Source organism: Rhea americana, unplaced genomic scaffold, assembly GCF_003343005.1.
Source record: "Rhea americana isolate MKP2758 unplaced genomic scaffold, rheAme1 scaffold_53, whole genome shotgun sequence".
NCBI classification, from domain to species: Eukaryota; Metazoa; Chordata; class Aves; order Rheiformes; family Rheidae; genus Rhea; species Rhea americana.
In genome coordinates, this window is record NW_028186679.1 from 2,628,990 (window position 1) to 2,650,811 (window position 21,822).

Consider the following 21,822-nt stretch of genomic DNA (forward strand, 5'->3'; position numbering starts at 1 on the left):
CCAAACCCTTCAGACCAGTCTCAATTTCAGCACTTCCTCAGGGCACCACTGAACTGGTAAGGTCATCTCTTTTTTTTCCAAAAAAGGGAATAGTTTCAAACATGTACATTTCTAGTACAGATCAGCATTTTTATTTGGTTTAAATATGCTGTATATCAGATTTCTGCTCTTTAAAAAAGGAAACACTCTCAGTAACTGAACTCATAAATCAGAATAAATGTATGGCTTTCTGACTTTCTGTACTAACGACTCAGCTTTTATTTTTGTTCCACATTTGTAGCTCTTCCCACTGTGCTGAAGCCAAATAAAATTGAACAAGTTGATATAGTTAAAAAAAAATAAAGGAAAATATAACCTTGAGTCTCATCTGGCATTACCAAACAACTGAGTCAAAACACAACTTCTATTACAGACATAGAAAATATGTTAGGATGTAAATAACACAAAATATTATAAAATAAAGCTGATACTTAAGAGACTTAAGAAGCATGTGTATACCTGTAACCAGTTGTTTCTCCCACTGTAAGAACACAGCAAATCAGAAAAAATAAATTTCTATGCTGAGTTTTGTATTCAGCACTCTCTGCAGAAGGAATAGTTGTGGAAATCTATTTTTACTGCTAACTTTTTCAGAAGTCTGATTAGTTTTCTAAAGTCCATGTTAGAAGTGCAATCCAACATGGAGAATAACCAGCTTACTCAGCTATGTGGTTGTCTTCTCCTAGATACCAGGGGCTGGTTTACTTCTCTTCCTTGGCAAAAGGAAGATGGTGACAGAATTAATTCTCTCTAGCATTCATCAGGCTTATCTAGAGGCAGATAGTTAATTGTATACTGAAGTAAAGACCAAGTGGAAGGCATGGTCATGACTCAAATTCTCTGAAGTATTATATTTTGGATTTGTGAAAAATTTTGGGGGAAAGCTAAGGTCCTGACTAATTAGTGAGTGGAAGGTTTTAAGAAGAAACATTGCTTTTAAATTTGCATGGATATTAAGAATCACAGTACCTCACAGTAAGTCATTTTTAATCCCTTTTCCAGTAAAAGTTGATCTAGAAAGCTAACCGGAAGTCGTAAAACTTGGTTGGACTTTAGAACTAAAGCAGAATGTATGGGACTCCAGAAATTCAGACAAGCTACCTGGTTCACAAAGGAAGATTGGCTCCTGAAAAGGAAGGTCACAGCCATGAATATTTTTATTATCTGTCAATGTGTTTAGGGAGCTCTGGCAACATCTGACTCTGCCAAGTACTTAAAGCATTTTAAGTGAACAGCCAAATTATTGCAAATTGTTCTACTAAAAGCAAGGGTAATGATAAAAAGAGTAAAACATCTAAAGAATTGGAACAAGGAAATATTCTGTAAAAAAGAGGTGGAGGAAGACTGAAACCAGAAAACAGCAGACAATAAAAGTGGACTCAAATCTAATCCTTATGTTTTTATTCAGGAAACGTTCCCAGTAAAGGCAGTGAAAGTTTTGCCCAAGAACCTCAGACTTCTGTGAGAGATGTGACTTCCAATTCAACGATGGGCTGAAGAGACCTTCACACAACACAGATCATATGGTGTTATTGAGAAACTTCATTAGCTCCAGGSCAAGCACTAAGCAGACCTCAACATGAAAGCCAAGCTAGCTTGAGTACAGCCTATTAGTGGGAAACAAAGAACTCTCCCTCTAAAAATTCCATTAAAAAAAATGTTTTATGGTTGCATGATCTGTTTCCACACACAAAACTCATGGGGAGTTTCCAGGTAACTGTTTGTGATATCTGCTATATGACACTCTTAGTCTAACTAGAAGATTATTGTGTGGGTGCGGCAAGGTTTCTTGAGCATTTTAATATCAAGAACATGATATTTTCTTTCAACAGCAAGTTCTATGCAAATTTAAAATCCATCTGCAGTATTTTAAAAGACACATTCTTTTACAATTTTCAAATACTGGTATAATAAAAGGATCTCTAAGGTTATATACTTTACAAGTGATATTTGCCTGAAATAAATATAATCCACCAAAGCATAACTAGCCTATTAAAAAAAGCCATAGTGCAGTATCCACCCAAATATAATGCAAGATCTGTATCTTTATACAGACTGACTTTTTGCCAGATAATATTTGAAATTTATAGTGTTTTATGCACAGCTAGAATAATAAAAAAAAAGAACTTTTCTGTAAAATTTTATCTTTTCTTAATAACTTAGATTTTATACAGCATTAAGTATTGCATATCAAAGGACATATGAATGAAAGAACAGGTACATTTACAAGCTCTCATCACAGTCTGATTTGATGCAGCTACTTCTCAGTGTCTGCTTCTCTGCAGTTGCATAAATAATTGGCAACTACTGACAATCCATTTAAAGCAAAGTGGTAAAATCAATTAAAAAAAAATCTGAAACGTCAGAGCTTCTATATTTTGTTTAAATCTTACTGAGATTTAAACAAAATGGTAAGTTGGAAAATAACTGTTTATATTTAATAGGTAGGTCTGAAACTAGATACTAAACCAAAAAACAGAGTTTTGTAATTTAAAGAGTAATTACAAATTTATTTTCTTATGAGGCTTAAGGAAGAAGAAACAGCGTCCAGATTTCTGATTTAAATTCCCTGTCAATCTGAAAATAACATTTGGTTTAAAAAGAAAGAAAGAAAGAAAGAAAAAAAAAATTACTTATCTTTCATTATTTACAAACATCATCTTACCTTACATCTTGTGGTGAGTTCCTTTTCTAGGAGACTTTGGCAGGTACTTTAGTACTGAATTAGTTTCAGCAATACAGGCCATTACATTTTCTCTTTCAAATAAACCACTTTTTCCTTTTTCCCCTCAGATAAAATATGCGGGCTAGAAGAGCTGCAGCGTCTCTGTTCAAGCAGTTTCGTGGATACTCAGAGGCTTGCCTTCTACTGTATGAAAGTTATATCTGAGTAAGGAAGGCATTTTTCCTGTCCCGGAAATCAGTATAACCAAAACCAATGCTGAGCTAATGAGAAATGTTTCTTCCATGTGTTCTGTTTGGCAGACACTGCAAGTCATATCAAGGAAACACGTGATGTTTATAAATACAATATGGCTCATGTTGTCATAACCTCTCAATGACAAAAAGAGCATTAAAAAAGCAGACAGCAAAACAGCAGGAAAGATGAGATTTGTATCCTTTGGAAGGTCTCTATCAGATAATAGACATATTAGTGTTTGCTTGCTTTTCTTTTCTTTTTTCTTTTTTTTCTCCCCCTTCTCCAAAGGGGAAAAAAGATGTTTTATAGTAAGGAGCTCAGTAAAGTGCACACATGGCAACTTTTATACATACTGTCCTATAGGCATCCTAGTACTAAAATGCATTCACTCACTTTATAATTTGAGTTCTTTTGCAATGAATACTTTTGCTCCAAATACCTCCATTAAGTTCCAGGCTTTCTGTGTGTGGTTTCTTTTTAGCCATAGTATGCAAGGAACAAATGTAATTTTGACAGCATTTGCGGTTTTCCTTTCACATTTATTGATATTAAGATCACAAACAATCCAATGAAATATGGTTGAGCATCTCAAAGAAGTTGAATGTGTATTTACATGTATCTTAAGACCATAGAATGATGAGCCTACATTTATTAGCTCTATATCAGTCCTGTAAACCAGCACTAAATTTCAGGCTCCTTCTATGCTGTAAGTTCTCAGGAGGTTGTCTGAGGAATTTTGGTAGGTTTTTGTTTTTGTTTGTTTGTTTTAAGTTCACAAATTGCATCAATACATAATGTATCGCAGAGCTGAAATGTTCACATCTTCGCACCCAGGCACTTCCAGGAGAAAAATGAATAGCCACTGTTACACAATTTCAGTAGTAAAGTCTAGTCAAGGCACAAATTTACTCAGCAAATATCTGTATTCTTTTGCTGAACAACTCATTTGAGGCAATAGATCCCTTGTCTTTTTGGCAGCCCAAACTGCCCATCAGTACCTGCAACATCATCATCTTTTTGCCATTAAACTCCCAGAAAAGTGGAGTTTCCAGGTGTTCCCACCTACATGACTCAGCTCGACTGAACTTGCTGTAATTGCACTAATTGCACTTTCTTGGAGAAGCAGACTCTAGAAAGAAATACCTCAAAGTGTACTCAATACAACAACAGCCACAACAAGCATTCTTTGAATAATCCGGCCTCACCCATCCAGCTGAGGTATGGGATAAAGCAATGACCTGATAAGGTCTTGTTCAAGTTAGGCAATTCAGGAAAAACATGGTGGGTCTATAACATTTTACAACAAAGTTTAACTCTCAGACTTTCTGACAGGAAGTTGTAAGAGAAAGATTGTTAAGTAAAACAGCCACTAGTTTGTTATGAAGTAAAAATTTCCTCCTGATGCTCAAACTGGCAGACAGATGAAGCCCAAAATAAACCAACATTATTAGTATCCAAGTATGCCACCAGAAATGTAGACAAGTTGCAGTGACAGAAGGGCCTGATTGTAATTTAGCTCTTCTTCCCCTCTTAGATACTCCAAAAAGAGATGCACAGAATTAGGACAGAAGACGCACTATGCACAGAGAGCAGGGGAAACACTGCTGCTTCCCAAAGCTTCAAGTCATTATCAAAGCACCATGGGTTCGCAGCAACAGAGATGGAAGAGGGATGTGCCACATCCAAAGCATTTCAATGAATTCAACAATACACAAAAACCTGCAGTCTGTTCTTTCATGTCACCTATACACTGTATCCATACAACACCCCTTGATGTGAGAAAAGCAGCAACCTTGACCTTGCGCTTAGCTTTACTAAGTCTTTTCCTCTTTGAATTTATGCAAATCACAAAATGTTAATTCAGCTGGTAAGAAGACTAGGAGAGTGGTATACATCCATTTAGGCTGGAATTCAAAACGTGTCTGATAAAATAAAAAGATCCCTAAACTTCAACTTTTGGGCATGAGACAACATTACGTTGGATGTTAAAAGAAAGTWTCATAGCACAGAGAGTCAGAAAGAGCTAGGACTCCATTTAAGACACTATAGACTCCAGCAAAGGAGTAAGGAAAAAAAAATACAGCAATATGAAGATACATTTTTCCAAAGAAAACATCTGCTACAGATTTTCAGTGTCCATTTTGGGAAAGGAATAATAAAAAAGGAAAAACACAAACTTAAATATTTAGTGAGACAGCACTATGCGGCTACCTCTTGCTTGGACAGCCTTCAAAATGGCACACTTGTCAAGCAAACCATGTGCTTCAAGACATAAGCGGCCAAGGGACAGTATCAGTAAGCAAAGAAGGCACTCAGAAGTGTTTCAAGAGAAACTTTTCTTTAGAACTTATTTACACCCCAAGAAAAAGCTTTTTCATGCTCACAATCCATTCAGAGAAAGCATGAAACTGAAAGAAGGCAAAGAATCATACTTRGGGGACATGAAAGCAGAGCAGTTAGACAGGACATCTGAATGCACAGATCCCACATTCCTCTCACACATTCTGAGTCTTCTTGCCCATATGGATAATACTTAATACTTCAAGTGTTACTGCCAATTCTTATACAGGTCTCACATCTGTTTAGCAGTTAAAACAGGTGTCCAAGCTGGCAGCTAACATTATTTTTTGAGATTATTTTGGGTCTGTTACATGGAAACGATTATAAATCACATGAATAGAAGCCTGAACAACATCAAACCCAGGGATAAAACTTCCAAAGGGACAAGAAGGCAAATAGTAGAAAAATCTGTAAACGCCAAACCTCGAAAAGAGTTTAACTCACACATGGCAGCTGATACAACATTCAATATCACCATGCAAAAATGTACTTACAACTGCTAAGTCTTGATATACTAAATACCATTCTTTAAATTGATCTGACAATAAGCTGCTTATCTGTAGGTTTTTTGAAACAGTTTATCCTGGTGCTGTGCACAGCGGTTACAACAGTTACTATATTGTAGTGAACTTAGCGCTCAATAATAGCATCATGTGAAATGGAAGAAAATCAGTTTACCCAAACAAAGATGCACACATAAGAAAGGAAGGATGGGAAGCAAAGTGTTTCGCACAGTCCCGTCTTTTGGTACCATGCAATACTAGTATCTAAGTTWATAGTTCTCATTTTATTCTTTTATACTCTTTTTCATCTGTTTTCCTGAGGAAAGAGTCATAGGTAATTACACTACCCACAGGTGGGTCTCTTCTCCAACCTAGTGAGTTGTGAATCTATAGGCCAATTTCAACCAGATTTCACAGAATACTTGATCACCTAGTCCAACGCCAGTTTAACTAAAGATCACTAATATCTCACCTTCCTATAAATTTTGTCAACATTGGAGATTTGCTAGAATATCCTGTAGCACATCTGCTGAATTCAGGAAGAGTTGTAGTGTGTGCTCAGGCTTTTTAAACTCCAGAGGGTCAGAATTTTACTACAGCCCTCTATTTTTTTGGATTTTTTTTACTCAACCTCAGTTATGATCTCAGCATTACTATAAAACCCAATCAGAAGACAGAGATCCTTAGAAAAACAGTTTGAATTATTTCTGGTACACAAGAAATCACTTGTTTCATAACTTTTAAGTGCAGAATTTTTGAAAGATTAAAGGCAAGACTTTCAGCATGTTTCTCCATAGTGCCTACATGAATATTCTGGTCTGACATCACCTCCCAGGCTAGAAAGACTAAAATTTACCAAAGCAGGATGGACCAAGTGAGAAAATAACTGTTTTGTTGGATGTGCAGAAATTTGGAAATGGTCTTTTTTGGTACTTYAGTGAAGCAAAGTTCAACATTTTCCCGTGACACTGCCACTTCTGCRGGGGATGTCACCTTGGTACCCTAATGGTTGAGTTCTGGCCAAATGAAGACAATTCAGCCATAATCAGGAAGTGTAAGTCAGCAGATCCCTTGTACAACACAGCATTTTAACACAAGTAAGACAAATCATTACAGCTTTTACATAGAAGCAACACCTATGTTCAAAACAACTTCATTAGTTAGCAAATACCCGGAACACGGCCAATGAAGAAATCTTTACTTCTGAGCACAGGGGCACATTAGCTAACTCTACCTAAAAGGATGTCCAGAGCACACAGTTAGAGCCACAGTAGGTAGAGTCAGCATCCACTGCACATGGAACAAGAACAGCCCAGGTCTAACTTTATAAAGCCAAAGTAACATTATTGTGGGAGTTAATATCACAATGTGCAATGGTAGCATGTCAAGCCTTTGAATATAATTGAAAGGAGATACACTTAGTAACTGCTACAGGAATGTAGCTAGAATTGAAGAATTTCAGGACCTTAAAGAAAGACAGTAAAAACACTCGCATCAGCCTTTTGAAGCACTTCTATTTGCCCTCTCTTGTTGAGTGTGCAGTAGTGTGCATAAGTAATTTGATTTCTGACCTATCAAAAGGATCATTTTATAACTGAAGTACCTAAACGAGAGATGGTTGAGAATAGTGCCTGTAAATAAGCCACTGCAATTGTACTAAAATAATGATGCCCTAAACTGTTGAAATGGCAGAAGTACTTACATGAAATATTAGTAATAAAGCAGCGTGACATGCACAGAATTGATAATGGGACCAAAAAGCAAATGCAGACTTAAGCAAATCACTTCACAGGCTCTCTCAGCATRGTTGAATCAGCCTTGGAGCGCGCACAAAAAAACCACAGAGCAGCATTCCTTTCCGGCTCCGCCAGGTTAGACCAACTATACCGTCTGCGGGGAGCCTCTTGGGATGGGTGGGCAGCAGAGAGGCTGCGCAACCTCATCACCACCACAGCCCACCGTACCRGGAGAGGTGCCGCACAGCCACTTTTCCTGCCTGCCTAAAATCAGGCTGCACCCCCTGCTTCCCTGGGATTATAGCCCCACCAAAGATAGAAGAGTGACAATGACAAAGGGAACACCTGTCAAAAGCCTTCGCTATAGTTTCAGTACAAAACACCCACTTGAGCAAAGACTAATGTATTTGTGTGTTTGATACAGGTAGAAAATTTTAGAAAAAGATAAAACYATTTACACTGTGAGAGGTGTTTATCAGTATTTCTTGCCTGAAATGGCCATTTACGAAGTGTTTCAATGGACTTCCAGCTAGCTGCAGCTGCTCAGCTACTGCAAGCTGCGGTCCATTCTGCACTGTTGCTAGAGTGAAATAACATCATGCTGTACTTCCCCCTGCCCYGTTGAAAAGGATTTAGAAACATGAAATAAGAAGCTGTATAATCTCTTAACACAGCCTGTGTCCTTAAATAAGTAATTAAGGATTAGGCTTTGATTCACATGCTTTAATGTTAGTAAACAAGAATATAAGAGTTAATGCTCAGGGCAAGTATTTGGAAAAAACAAAACAGTTAATAAACAGATTACAGTGAGCATTATCAATTCCTCTACTGTATATGTGTTGCATATATACCCCAGACTTTATGAACTAGTGTGTTTACATTACAGATATGAACCTAAACATTTAACTTCAGAACTGGAGGAAAGAGGAGTAAAAATGTAACTAGTACTTACCCTTATGTCTCCATTTACAGCTCTGGAAGCGTGATTAAATGCATGCGCAGGATCTTTGTTGTAAACTTTAAGGAAAGATCGGTCTTGAATATTCCTGGAATCAAAGGAATCAGCAAAGATAACAGATGAAGGTGCTTTTATTTACTTTGCTGCCCTAAATTTTCAGGTAACAGATGAATATAATAGGGCTGCARTTGACCTATAAGAAAAATCTGAGTGCCCTAACTTGGACACACACACAAAAACAAAAGCCTACTTTGATTCTCTTTCCCATGGGAAGTATTACAGCTTCACTGCAACTCCACACCCTTAAGAATTAGATAGTGCTAAAATTTCTTTCAAGATCCTGCCACAGAGTGAAAATACTTTGAAGACAATACAGCTTCAACATTTACCAGGCACTCAAAAGCACTTAGTTAATATTTACATGTTTTATTGTGTACCCAACCCACATGAATTTTTGCTATTCTAAGAAGCAGGAATATCAAAAGAAAAAAACAGTCTTTTTTAACTGCAAGTATGCTTGAGGTAATTCTAATTAACAGTTTGTTCATACCTCCCTTCACTCCCCCCAAAAATCTATAAAGGCTAAAAATTCAGCAGCAAACAAATCCATTCACTAAACTTTATCTACATAAAGGTGTTCTTTGTTTAAGAAAAATAGGAATTATAACAACAAAAAGTAGATAACAATTTCAATGAAAGCTACTACAGAAATGGTTTGGATGAAGAGCATTAGGAGATCTTTTTCTGCTAAACTGAGACAAAAATATTTGTCCTTTATTAGTCCACTTCAGAACTATTACATTTATGCAAGAGTTAGATGACAGAAGTTTTCTACTTTGTTTCTAAACCTACCTTGCAATAATTTTATGGCTTAGAAATATGCACCGAGTCCTGCTGATTCCTTGCTCAAATGTAATCAGTAACAAAGCCTTCAATTTAAGCTCACTCGCATCCTTTCAAAACTGCGATTCCTTTCATTTCACACTGGTGATCGCTAGAGAATTCACRCATGTGACTGAATTCCTTTCCTCCAGGTGCAGCTACAAGCTCAGTGAACTGATCTTAATCACTGGGATTATCATTTAAAAATGAAGGAAAGGATTCTTAGGCAGGTCTAATTTCTTTCTTACAATGTCATATTACAATCAGTGATTGCTTTGAATAGGTAGCTAGTCAGGACTTGTGCTGCTGTTGTGGATATCAAGTAGTTATTAAAGAAACCAACTAGCTTAAGAGACRGATCAGTGTCTTCGGTTTAAGAACTGCAGGGCTGACAAGAAGTTTAGTATTTATGAGTGTTTACTAGTAGGATGCATAGGAAAGTAGCTACCTTGTGGCAAAGTTCAAGCTCATTCATTATTTATGGTAACATAAACTCTTTTCCATCTCACAAACGTGACACTTCTGCCTTGAGACCTGCACTGAGAGTCTCAGTTACAATTTTATGCCTCCAACTTGGAAATGTATTCTTTCTGATACAAACCAAACTCTTCCATTTTTATCTYAAGAAATGTTCATTTAAATATCATTGCTGCCTTTCTCCCTTTTCATTGATGGCTCTGAGATGGCACCTCAACTAGCTGGAGTTTGTTTTAAAAGCATTCTCCATAAATATTTCTTGTAGAAACATGACACTTTAAAGTAAAACATTGCTGTAAGGCAAAGCAGCAAAATACTAGGCATTTGATCTCCAAAGTGAATTCTGTTTCACCTCATGTTGCTATTCTAAGATAAACATTACTGATAACAGGTATATATTACTGTGCTTTCATTATTATTATTATTATTTGCATTAATGTTGCTCCCAGATGCCCTTGGCCTGTTCAAAGGCTTCCCTCATCTGTGTGCTGGATAAACATCCCAAGAACACAATCCCTTCACCAGCTTAGAAGATGAATACAAGACACAARAGACAACAGCAGAAAGATAAGAGAACAAAAAGAAACAAGACGACCATCCTCTGCCTAGCCTGAGGAGCAATAAGTAGATACTGGCACCACTGCCACCTTTGCAGTTGGCAGAGCAACAGTAGGAGCAGGAGAGTGGGACTGCAACGCAGCAGCTTTGCAGATGTTTATGGAGGACTCCTTCCAAGTGTGTTAGAGGGCTGCCTGGGAGAGAGCAGGAAGGCACTTGTTTGCAAATTAAAGACATGTACAATGAAGGTTGGCATTATGAGCTAAGTGGAAGCAGATGGCACTTGGTGTCGAACAAGAAAAGAAAAGTAGGGCTGAAGKGGGCTTGGAGGAGCCCTCATAGTGAATACAAGTACTTTATATTTAATGAGACAGAGAAGATACAGCTAGAGGACAAATGATAAAAAAAATACACCTCTGCTTGTCAAACAAGGAGAATGATTTTTGTTGCCTCATTGGATGGGTAAGAGTAAACAAGATCACCTGTGTCAAGTGCAGAGAAAAGAATGTTGCAGCAGTGCAGTTGTTATTAAAATGCTGATGAATTAGCTGAGTGGTTTAGCTACATGGTGGGAAAGGAAAGGTTACATCAGAGGGATGAGAAAAAATCTAAAATCTACTCTAGATGCAGAGTCCTAAAACAGGCTGAGGATAAAAACCAGGTTATGGGCTTAATTAGCAAGATAGTGCTTTTCTTTCTTTATTTTTTAAAAAAAGAGGGAGTGGGGAGGGAGTGTGATGGCCTAATGAGGGAGAATACAAGCTAAGCTSAAACCTAGTGGTCCGTAAGACTATATTAGAAGAGAACATCAAGATTTTTCCTTGAACAGAACAGGTAGTATTCATGTCTTCCAGCTACAGACGTTAACAGRGTAGACATCGAGAACTGCGACAGACTATCTCACACGTACTCATATATCTGCTTATCAGACAATTTTAAAGGATGAATCACATCAGATTTCAGGGGTCAAACAGGAGGGATAGAAAAATAAAAGGGAAAGTCACTCCGGTAGATACTATAATTCAACTAATGCTTAGCAGTAAGATGTGGAATACATAGGTATAGACAGAGAAAGGGAATGAGAACAGAACTCTGAAAAAAAACACAATAGAAAATGATTGTTTGAGAAGAAAATCCTTCATATGATACTGGAAAGAAGAGAGAAACAAACAAAACAAAAAAAATCACGAAAGAATAGCCATTGAACTAAATGGAGATCAAGATTCCAGGAAGAAAATATTAAAAGTATGTGACAGATGAGAGAATAATGACGTAATAGTCACAAAAGTAGGCCATTTGGTGACTTTGGCAGTTGCAATGGAACGATAGGGAGCAACAGACAGGTTGGAAATGGGTCTAGGACAGAGTTAGAAGAGTAATACTCCAGATGACTGTTGGAATGATTGTACAGTGCAAGAGAGGAAGGTGATTGGGTGGAAGCTGGAAATTTAAGTTTTGTGAAGGGAGTTTTGCTGGGAGGCACAAAAACATGTTTGCAATGTAAGAACAGGAAAAAATAGAGCAGTAAGTTAATGAAAAGAAAAAGCAGAGGATGGGAGGCAAAAAGGAACATGAGAGCCTCAAGAGGAGGTGGTGAGCTTAAAAGATTTGACCAAAACATCTGTAGATGGAAATACAAGGGAAGAGACGACAAGTAAGGGATGAGAAATAGTACTTCTTTTCATCTATTTTCAGTGGAGACACTGGCAAGATCTTATGAAGAATAAGAAACAGAGAAATAGGGAAAGGGCTGTGGAAATTAGTCAAAGGTGATGAAAACACAGATGGTACTGCAGGCTTTGGACTCCATTAATCTGCAGTTGCTGAGGTTTTGTTAGCTAGGAGGGTGGCAGAACTGAAGGAAGGAATTTGGTTATAGAAATTGTTAACTGGGTCTTGTGATTTCCTCTAGAAATTGTGTATAACACAGTTATAGGAGCAGAGAAAGTAGATGTTGGGAACGAGTCAGGCCTGAGGCTGGCAGAGTGATATCTGCAATGGAAACAAGGGGAAAAAAAGGTAGTTGGTGGTGTAGTATAAAGATAATCAACACCTACATTCTTGATCGCAGGGAGAAGATGAAGGCATAAACTAGCTGTGTGAAAACTGAGGAAAAACTGAGGGATAACAAGAGAGAGAGAATGCTCATAGGCCAGACGATGGTTGGCAATAAGGGACTCAGCAACAAAGTAATAACCCCTATCTTTATTTAATCATTTGATTTGATCTAGTGAATTGTCTGTTTGATCTATAAAAAAATTGAATGYAGGCACATGATGAATGGTGATGCAAAAAATCAGATGGGCTTTATGTAGAAATTACAGTGGCCAGGGAGCAGAGTGGGAGCCTGTAAAGAAAGGAAAATAACAAAACAGAAACCAAATCCAAGATTTTAGCTGAWGAGAAGACACTGGATAGACAGTGTGAGGAAAGCAGAACCGAAGAAAGAAAGGGTGGTGCAGTGTTGACCAAAAGACCAAGAAGAAGAAGGATAGGGGARCTTGAAGTGGGAAGACTGAGATAGTTTCAATTTGTTCTTCCCTTCAACCACAGTGTGACAAGAAGCACCAAACAAAGAGATCTCTACAAGAAAATGGGCAGCAATGGACAGTACATTTCTGTTCACATCATTTCCAYGCAGAAGTGGTTGACTGGCTGAGAGGAAACATCTTTTCTTTTTTCTCCTTCATCTTCTTACACTACTCTGTCCACTCCTTTTATCATGTAACTTTTTTATGTAAAGGAGAGCACAAAAGCTTCCCATATTTGCCTGCTCAGTTTTACAGAGCATAACATGTCTGAGGTCTGCCCGAGGTGCTGCATGATTTGGTTCTTTCTGGAGCCCTGAGAACCTGATCCTTCTACTTTAAGAACAAAGGCTTCAGGACTGAAGCAACATAGTTAATTAAGCAGTGCAATCCCACAAAACAAAGGAYAGAGATGCACCCAGATGTTAGCCAGATCATTTGTTGACCAAGCTCTGAATTAATGAAGGAAAGTCACYGCAATCAGTTGCTGCATCCTGACATAAATTAGGAAGGTGGTGGAAGCTGTGCAACAGTGGTCAGCAATCCCAGGTCTGTATAAGATTGCTGGCAGTGTTACATGGTGGATAACTGGCACTGTTACGAGAACACTCATCTGTAGCTTCAGCTCATTCATACGACTTTGCTCTGCCAGTAGAGAAAAAGACGATTTTTTTTCTGTACGTGTTTATTTTGTGTTTAGTATTTTAAGTATTTACATCTCAGTTAAAATTCAATAGAATGCTAAATACATGTACTTGCATGTATTATATGAATATCTGAACAAGGCACACAGCTCATCTACGACTTGTGCAACAGATGAAGCACCTTCAGCTTTAGGCAATGTCAAACCAAACCTCCCATATTATTCAGATACCACTGAATATGACTTTATGAATCAAGATAAGTATCTATTAGATACTTATCGACCCCATTSCTTTTATTCCATTAATACACCACGATCCCCCCCAACCCAACAGCTATAATTCCATGCTTACTTACCTCACATCACACAATTCGTAGTATATGTTTCTGCTCTCGTCCTTGATGTAAATAGCCACGCTAGGTGATTCCAGCATTTTCATTGTCAGCTGCTGGGGGAAGGCACTTACAAAAAGGGCACGAATTGTGTCGGTGCTTGTGATTTCATTTGGCATCCTCAGCTGCTTTGTTTCATCTCCATACTGAAGATATAAAACACCTACAAGAAAAATACAATAGCAAATTACRTATTTTTAAGTGCCCAGAACTGATCTGGGCTCCAAGGTCCCTGTGAAACACAGACTGAGCCCACAGTGAGTAAAAAAAASTGAGCTCACACTCCTTACTATAAGCCATACAAAATTTCCCTTTTTCAAAACATTAGAATATACAAAATTTAGCACAAAATGTTGATACAGTTGTACTTTAATAAATATGCTTATTCCAGTACTGCACTTTGCTGAGCAGCCTATTTTTACTGTTCTTCAGTTAGATAAATCAAAAGTTTATCTTAAGAAGGCTAATGGAAAACCTCAGACAAAGTTTGGTCTATAGTGGAATGTGCTGGTAAATCATGAGGTGTTTTTCTAAAGCTATTGAGGAAAAAAATCATCTTTTATATCAGCTAAATATAAATAAATATAAATATAAATATCAGCTTAAATATAAATTTTGCATTTTAGTCTCTTGCTTACCCAACAAAACATAAAAGAACAGCTTTCAATTTTAGCACACATGATTTTGTATTCACAATTCAATTTGCTGGCAGTATATTGTATAAAGCCCTASGTGAAACTCCTAGCAGGAGTTAAAGAGAGATCTCGCACACAAGGGAGAACAATTTTAGATCCCTTCAGCTTCAGAGCAGTGTTAATAATCATCCCTAGCACTCAGGGAGAAACATTAGTAATCCTAGATGATGAACTGCAAAATATGAACACTCTTCTACATTAAAGAAAAAAAAGATCATTCTGATATAGCTAATTCTATTTTCCAGGGATGAGAGACTGTGAGATCCTGGATAATGGAAAAACATGGACAATACACACTATGGATGCAGCGAGGTGCCCTCTTCCACCATGGCTTTGTTTGCCCTTTCAGGGCTACATTGACTCCTACGTTGCCAATGGATGCCTGTACTAYGCTGGACCTTCTTGCATGCTCCAGGGCAACTCACTAGCTTTGCTACAGCCCAGCCCTGTACTATAGCAAGCTATATAGCCCTCCAAGGACTTGAGAAACTGAGAAGTGTGATCCACACCACTTCAGTGGCCAGCAGAAGTCATATGAACCTGACTGGATTGAATAGCTCTGGCTTCTACAGACCACCTAAAGATCTCCTCATGAGGATCACTCATGTGCTGGTGGGAAGGCTCAGTAGGGCCTGAACAAGCAGATGCTAATTTTCCTATTAGCAAAATAAGTAAGTCCAACTGAGCCTAGGTCATATCCATAGCACATGACTGACACGACTAACCATTGATAGTCTAGAGTGCACTGTTCTCTTTCTGAAATAGCTCAGGTATCTTTATACAGCACTGCACTGTGCTAGGAACACCTCTACTCACTTGCTTTCTGCAAAAGATAGAGCAGGTATAGCTTCTGCTGTGGTTGGAGSCTCAGTTTGAGTGATAATGACAGACACAATTTAGCTCCTTTCAGCCCACAAGCCAGGTCTTCAGTGTCAGAAGACACTAAAATGTCTGTCACAAWATGAAACAGAAGGAAAAAATGCAGAAAAGGAAAAAAAATGCATGGAAGGCTGTAACCAGCTAACTGATATTTACAGCTAAATATTTTGTAAATTGCTTAAAAGCTATCTAGCCATTGGAAGGTATTTGGAGGAGGAACATAATATCAGAGCTGTTCAAAAACTGGTGATTATGGAAACTCTTATACTGAATTCACTGTAGCTTACACTGATGCAGGCAGAATGGTTTTACATCAGTCAGTTTGGACGCTGATAGAGACTTAATGGCAGAAGCACAGCATTCAGAATAAGCTAACTATTGAAGTCTTCACTAAATCTTCAGACAAGCTGTGGAGCCCAAGCAGAGTTCTGTGYTGCCAGGCCTTTGTGCCCACCAACAACCAACACGCTCCAGCTAGAACTAGGCAGAGTACTTCACACAAACTGAATTCACMACAATAACTGCAGTGCAGGTACACCATATAGTGTTCTTCTATAGCCAATACAACCAGGAGGGCTGAGAACACGAGTTCTTCGGTGCTATGACCACCATCTGTCAGCAAGCAGCAAGTCACAAGACTTAGAAGCTGACTCAATGCTTCTCACTCCAAAGTCATCAGCAATGGGATGGGTAGGTTTTAGACCTGAGAAATGAGATGTAAACATTGAGCAAAAGCAATGGGAAAAGCTAAGCTACTAGAATACAATGAAATAAAGCAAAAAGAACTGAAGACATTTTAATCTAGGATGAGCTCTCTTTTCCCTTTGTCTTTAGTATTTTTGTCACTATATTGTCTGTAATTGCTACAGAGAAATGAACACATACTTAAGCAGATGTTCCTATAATAAAAGGGTAGATAATTGAGCCTGTACCTAGGGGAGGAAGATGATGTTAATCTTTATGACTACTAAGCGGACTGCTCAACATTACCTAATTATTATTCAATATTAGGCTGCTTTTATAAAGTGAAACTGTTGACATCACTTTTCCTAGTATTGTCAAGAGCTGATAGTTTTTCTCTCATTATGATTGCAGTCAGATTCCTTATGAATCCTACTGTAAACCTGCATTTTCCTTTGGCTGAAAAATTTTTTTCAGACTGAAGTCACCAGGTTTATTTCAGAGGTTGAGGAGAATGTTTCTGAAAAAATTATTTTTGATGCCAATATTTCACGAGCTATTAAACTATTATTTTAATTTGAGATACCATTTATTTCTTTATGCTCTTCTAGATATAAATGGCTTGTTAGTGCCCAAAAATTCTATACAGTTAAACATTCTATAGATTTCAGCTATACTTCAGAAAATATTTAAGTACACATTTTAAATGATTATACTTAATTCAGTGTTAAAAGATGTCCATTTATTCACTTTTTATGATAGCTTTCAACTTAGGAAGAACATAAGGAATCTTCTATATTTTGCTACTGGAAACTTTCCTGAAGTAAATGGCAAAGATCTATTTTTTGGCTAAAAATATTTCACATCAGTTTTCAAGTGTGTGTGTGTGTATTTTTTCTGCTTAGTTTAAAAGTAATCACATAATGCACAAAATGCTGTTTTTGAGTTCCAGGCCACTGAAAACATTCTGAATATCAAGCTGCTGAAACCATTATCACAGAAGAAATGGTAGGGTTGAAAAACCTTCCCCATTCACAGATCTGAATTATTCCAGAATAGGCTTGACCCTGCCAGTCCCCAAATACTTCCACAAAACTATTGATCCAAAACTAAATTATATTTGTCTTTGCTCTTTGATTTTCAGACTAAATGTGCATGTTATCCAGAATGATAATGTCTTAAAATAGAGAGATTTTATATACAAATCAGAGAAATGTTTTGGCCACAGTCTTACTGTAAGATTAAAACATATTTTCAAAGGAATAATAAATTTCTTTTTCTTCCCTTAAATCATATACTATTTWAAAAAAAACTACTGCCTTTCCTATAGAGTTTTCTGATCTGTATCATGATATAGCAATGCTTTAGGGCATTTTCTAGTTGACAGAACTAACTGCTCATTCTTAGAAATCCTGTTTCAGTGTGACAGGATAAGAGGGCTTCAAAATCCATTATTTTAAGTCAGTGACATTACTGCTGCTTACATATGTTTTTAGGCTGAAACTCAGAACAGTGGCAATACCCAAATGMTCAATGTCATGGAAGCAGTGGGAACTCAGAGGTATCTCTTACTGCTAGCTAAGAAATCAACCTTCTGCATAATTAAAGTAAGAAGAAATAGAATTTAACTCTGGTACAGCATTTGGTAGGGCAAAAGCATATTTGCCAGCACAGCTGTTGGAAAGCAAGCTAAACAAAATGGATGTTTATGGTTGCATGTATCCCAAGGTTCCTCTTGCATTTACTCTTCTGTCACTATGGATTTACTTGAAACATGAAGATTGTGCTGAGTTCTATAAAACATAAAACAAATTGGCCTGTAACATACAGGAAGATAGTTAACATCAGTGTGAGTGAGGAAACACCACCATGCAATCCATCTGAAAGCCTGAGTCAGACAACACTGCGGCTACCACTTCTAGGTGCCCTACATACTGCCAGCCTGGGGCTTTTCTATATCTACAAGATCAAATGTAAAGTCAAGATTTCTCCTTCTTTACACTAGTATAACTTTYAGCTTCAGAAATACTTCTGAAATTTCTGATCTATCTTCACTGTATGGGCAACGGGCCACATCACTAAACACAAGCTATAACAGAAAACATTGGCGTGTAGGCCATACCTCAGAAACCCAAACCTCTTTACAAATTGGTTCACATAATTCCTGTCAACAGAAAAGTATATTTTATAGTAGGGGAAATCAAACACCCTAAAGGTGAAGGGACATATTCAAAGAAAGTTTTACAAGCATAAAATCTAGATCTTCTAATGATCATATGAACATACCAYATGATTGCCCTTTCCTTCCCTGCATACAGAGCTCTTTCAAAAGACTTTCTGCTCTTCCCTTTACAAAGGTTCAGTTAAGAAGGACTGCAAAACAGTTTGTCTTTTCTCTCAGGGYTGGCCTATAGGCAAAGCAGCACACTGTAACGACAGACGCAATATTAAACTGATTTACATAGCCAGTGCCTCAAACACAAGCTGAACCCATCAGAGCCACGTTTAGAGGTTGCTCCGAGTAGCCACACACCAGCCTAACTGTGCACCTTCAGTTCAGCTAGGACGGCTTTGAGGATTGCCTGTGTGGTGACTACAGCCCACGTAGACCTGAGTGAAGGTGTTCAGCTCCGATATAGCTGCTAGTGTTGCAGCAAGGGCTGTAAAACCCACCTGACAGCTGAGGACATGTCTACATGGTGAACTGTACAGATATGCCCAAACTCACAGGGTCCATGCTGGCTTTAAAGMAAGGAACTGCATAACCAAAACAGCCCCACGCAGCACCCATGCCAGTAAGATCATGACTCATTAGTTACAACTGGTGAAGGTCTACTCCTTATGGGAAGAGCTAATATCATGCAGGCAGTGTGACACCGCCCCTTGTACGTGTATCGGCTCAGGTCTCTCAGCACCTCCAACTAATACATAGTACTGACGTAACCCTAACTAAACATCATGTTATCGTGGTTATATCGCTGACACTTAATCCCAGTCCCAGGTAGCTGAAAGCCAGTTCAGAGACACTTAGAAAAGCTTTAATTATATTCTACTTTTGTTTAAAGAACAAGAAGTATCCTTACGAACTGATTATTTAAAAAAAAAMCATGAATCACACAACAGTAATAAAAAGAAATTAAATATCTGATAAATCACAAATGAGTTAACAAATATGATTAAGTCATCTTCCATTACCTTTACAAAATATCAGTTATTTCTCTCTCACATTATGAATTTTAAATGGGAAAACACTAGTACTCTTATAGTGAGAAAGAAAAAACTGAGGTAGAGGAGTTAGGTAACTTYTCACTGTTATGAAAGAAAGCACAGTCAAGCTTCAGTTGGAGTTTATGAGTTTCCTTCCTGTGAAACCACAAGAAATTCACTAAATCACTGTGCAGACTGGATAATCTTGCATATTTCTGTACTGAAATTCTTCCTGATATTTAGCAATTTAGTAAGGCATTTAGTAATGCCTTATTCCACTGGCTCCCCTCTGGAGACAAGTATTAGTTGATGAGTAACAACATCTGTATTGGTCTTAAGTACATGTTACAGCATTGAAACCTTTCCACAGAACCAGAAATCCCTGGCATGACGAAGGCACAGCTCTTCTCTTCTGGTCCTTTGTAAATTGTRTGTCCAACTGGAAAATTTCAGATAATTAGTAAAGCAAGTTGGACCAAAGCATTAAAAGACTGGATGTATAGGCAGCTTTGAGATTTTTTTAAATCAAAGATRCAAAGTTAGATATAATCAAAAATAAAGACAGAAATATATGCAGGAGGCTTCAATACTTTATGGGTGAATAATAACCTCAAAAATATAGATCAGGGCTTAGCAGAGGAGTGGAAAATTAGAAAAGAAAGCCATACAGCTTAAAGGTAATGAAATACGGAAATGCAGTAAGTAACCCACCAAAAATCAAGCTGGGTTAGATTTTGTAAAGCAAATTAAATAAAATACGGTTGAGTTATGAGTTGGTAAGATTGTCATTAGATTTGTTTTACTCTTTACCTAACCATCAGTTAACCCTGTCTAATTGAGATAATGGACAGTCTTTGTCTTTACATGCTGGTTTAGCTTGATCTTCTCACATGCTGCCACTGAGTCATTGGCTCTACCTCAACTTTCCCTCACACTGAAGTTAGCAGTAATGTCAAAGAATAAAAATGAGAAAATGAATCCTTGTTTGTTCCTCATATTTATGTTGAATCATTAGTTCAGACTTGTATCAGTCTTAAAGTCTTATGATAACTTCTAAAGTCTTGATGATAGCTATTTTTGCTGAAATACTTCGGGATGATCCAGAGGGGATCACAATAAAGACTGCAAAATTCTTCCTCAAAATCCCACTTACAATTACTTTTTTTTTTACTAATATGCCAAGATCTTTCCATTTTTCTTTGATTTTTATTTGACAAAACTGTAATATGTAAGATCGTTAAGCAGGGCAGTGGCCCATATTGTTCTTCCCACATATTATCAGATAAACAGAGATAAGATAGTTGGTGTCCTTACCACCATATCCTGCAAGAGTTATGCAGACATAACCTTATTACAGCAACATCTCTTGCAATGTGGAGGAAATTCCTCAATACGCAGTTCTTTCCACACTTTCAAGACTTGTCTCTCCTATTTCACCACACACATTTTCAACTAGTCTGAGATCATTGCCATGATCTTTGTGGTATTTAAAGCCTGAAGCTCTCGTACTAATTTCCATTAGCTACTCCCTGCTGATAATGWCCTCCACATTCAGAAAGTGTCTATAAATATTCTTAGCTGTCTTCAAAGACTAAGCAAATCAACAAGCAGATCTGTGTCATGAAATAAAAACAATTACATATTTAATATAATTTTCTTCCAGAATAGCCTGAAGAGTTTTGCTCAAGGTATTAAGTTATTTGGTAACTATTTTAATAAAAACAGGAACCGCTTAATTCAGTCCAGTACTTCTCCATACTGCTGTTTCATCCTTGTCTGCTATTTACTGGGAGTTACTATAATTCTGCAATAGATTTGTTACCTAATGAAAAAAAGACATGGAAAAATCAGTAGTTCCATATAGTTTTACCAAAGTGTTATAAAAAATAAATAATTCTATTCCCCATGTCATTCAAATACTAGCATCTTTCTACAAATGGATACACTTTAGCTGACTTAGGATGAAAAGCAAAAAAGACAAATTCAATGAACAACTACTTTTGCCTGGAGAAAGACTGGTATTTGTCATATCTGCTTGCTGATAAAACCTATGAAAGAGCCTATTGCCAAAAGACACTATTTTTCCATGTATGTAGGTCCACAAGTCCATCAAGTGATGACAGTTACTTTTATCATCCAGCGAGTTTGAGGAAAACGGTTTAGTTTAACCCAGTTCCCCAAGTGGAGTATGATGTTCTGGCAGGATGACTTTTGGACAGTAATTGCAGCTATACCCTTGTTCTTGCCAGAATAGCTTGACTGACCAGCAAGATGACTTTTTCACTCCTCTAACTGACAAAGCTATGCTAGTAAACTTGGAAGACCAGAAAAAGCCTATGATGCTTAATGACAAAACATAAAAAAATGACAGCTGAACAACTCAG

General features: G+C 37.5%; 1 protein-coding gene across 8 annotated transcripts in view; it reads right to left on the reverse strand.

Annotated features, from left to right (window-relative positions):
• Positions 1-21,822, reverse strand: part of KIAA1217 (KIAA1217 ortholog) — a 346,927-nt gene that overhangs the window by 64,981 nt on the left and 260,124 nt on the right. For 7 of the 8 annotated variants that reach the window (XM_085318332.1, XM_085318335.1, XM_085318334.1 and 4 more), the window contains 2 exons: positions 13,941-14,139; positions 8,491-8,584 (listed from right to left, as the gene is read on the reverse strand). In XM_085318332.1, coding sequence (XP_085174458.1) covers positions 8,491-8,584; positions 13,941-14,139 — 293 coding nt within the window. Of the gene's footprint in view, positions 1-2,704; positions 2,795-8,490; positions 8,585-13,940; positions 14,140-21,822 lie in introns of those variants that run through there. The other variant, XM_085318336.1, reaches the window with a different exon arrangement.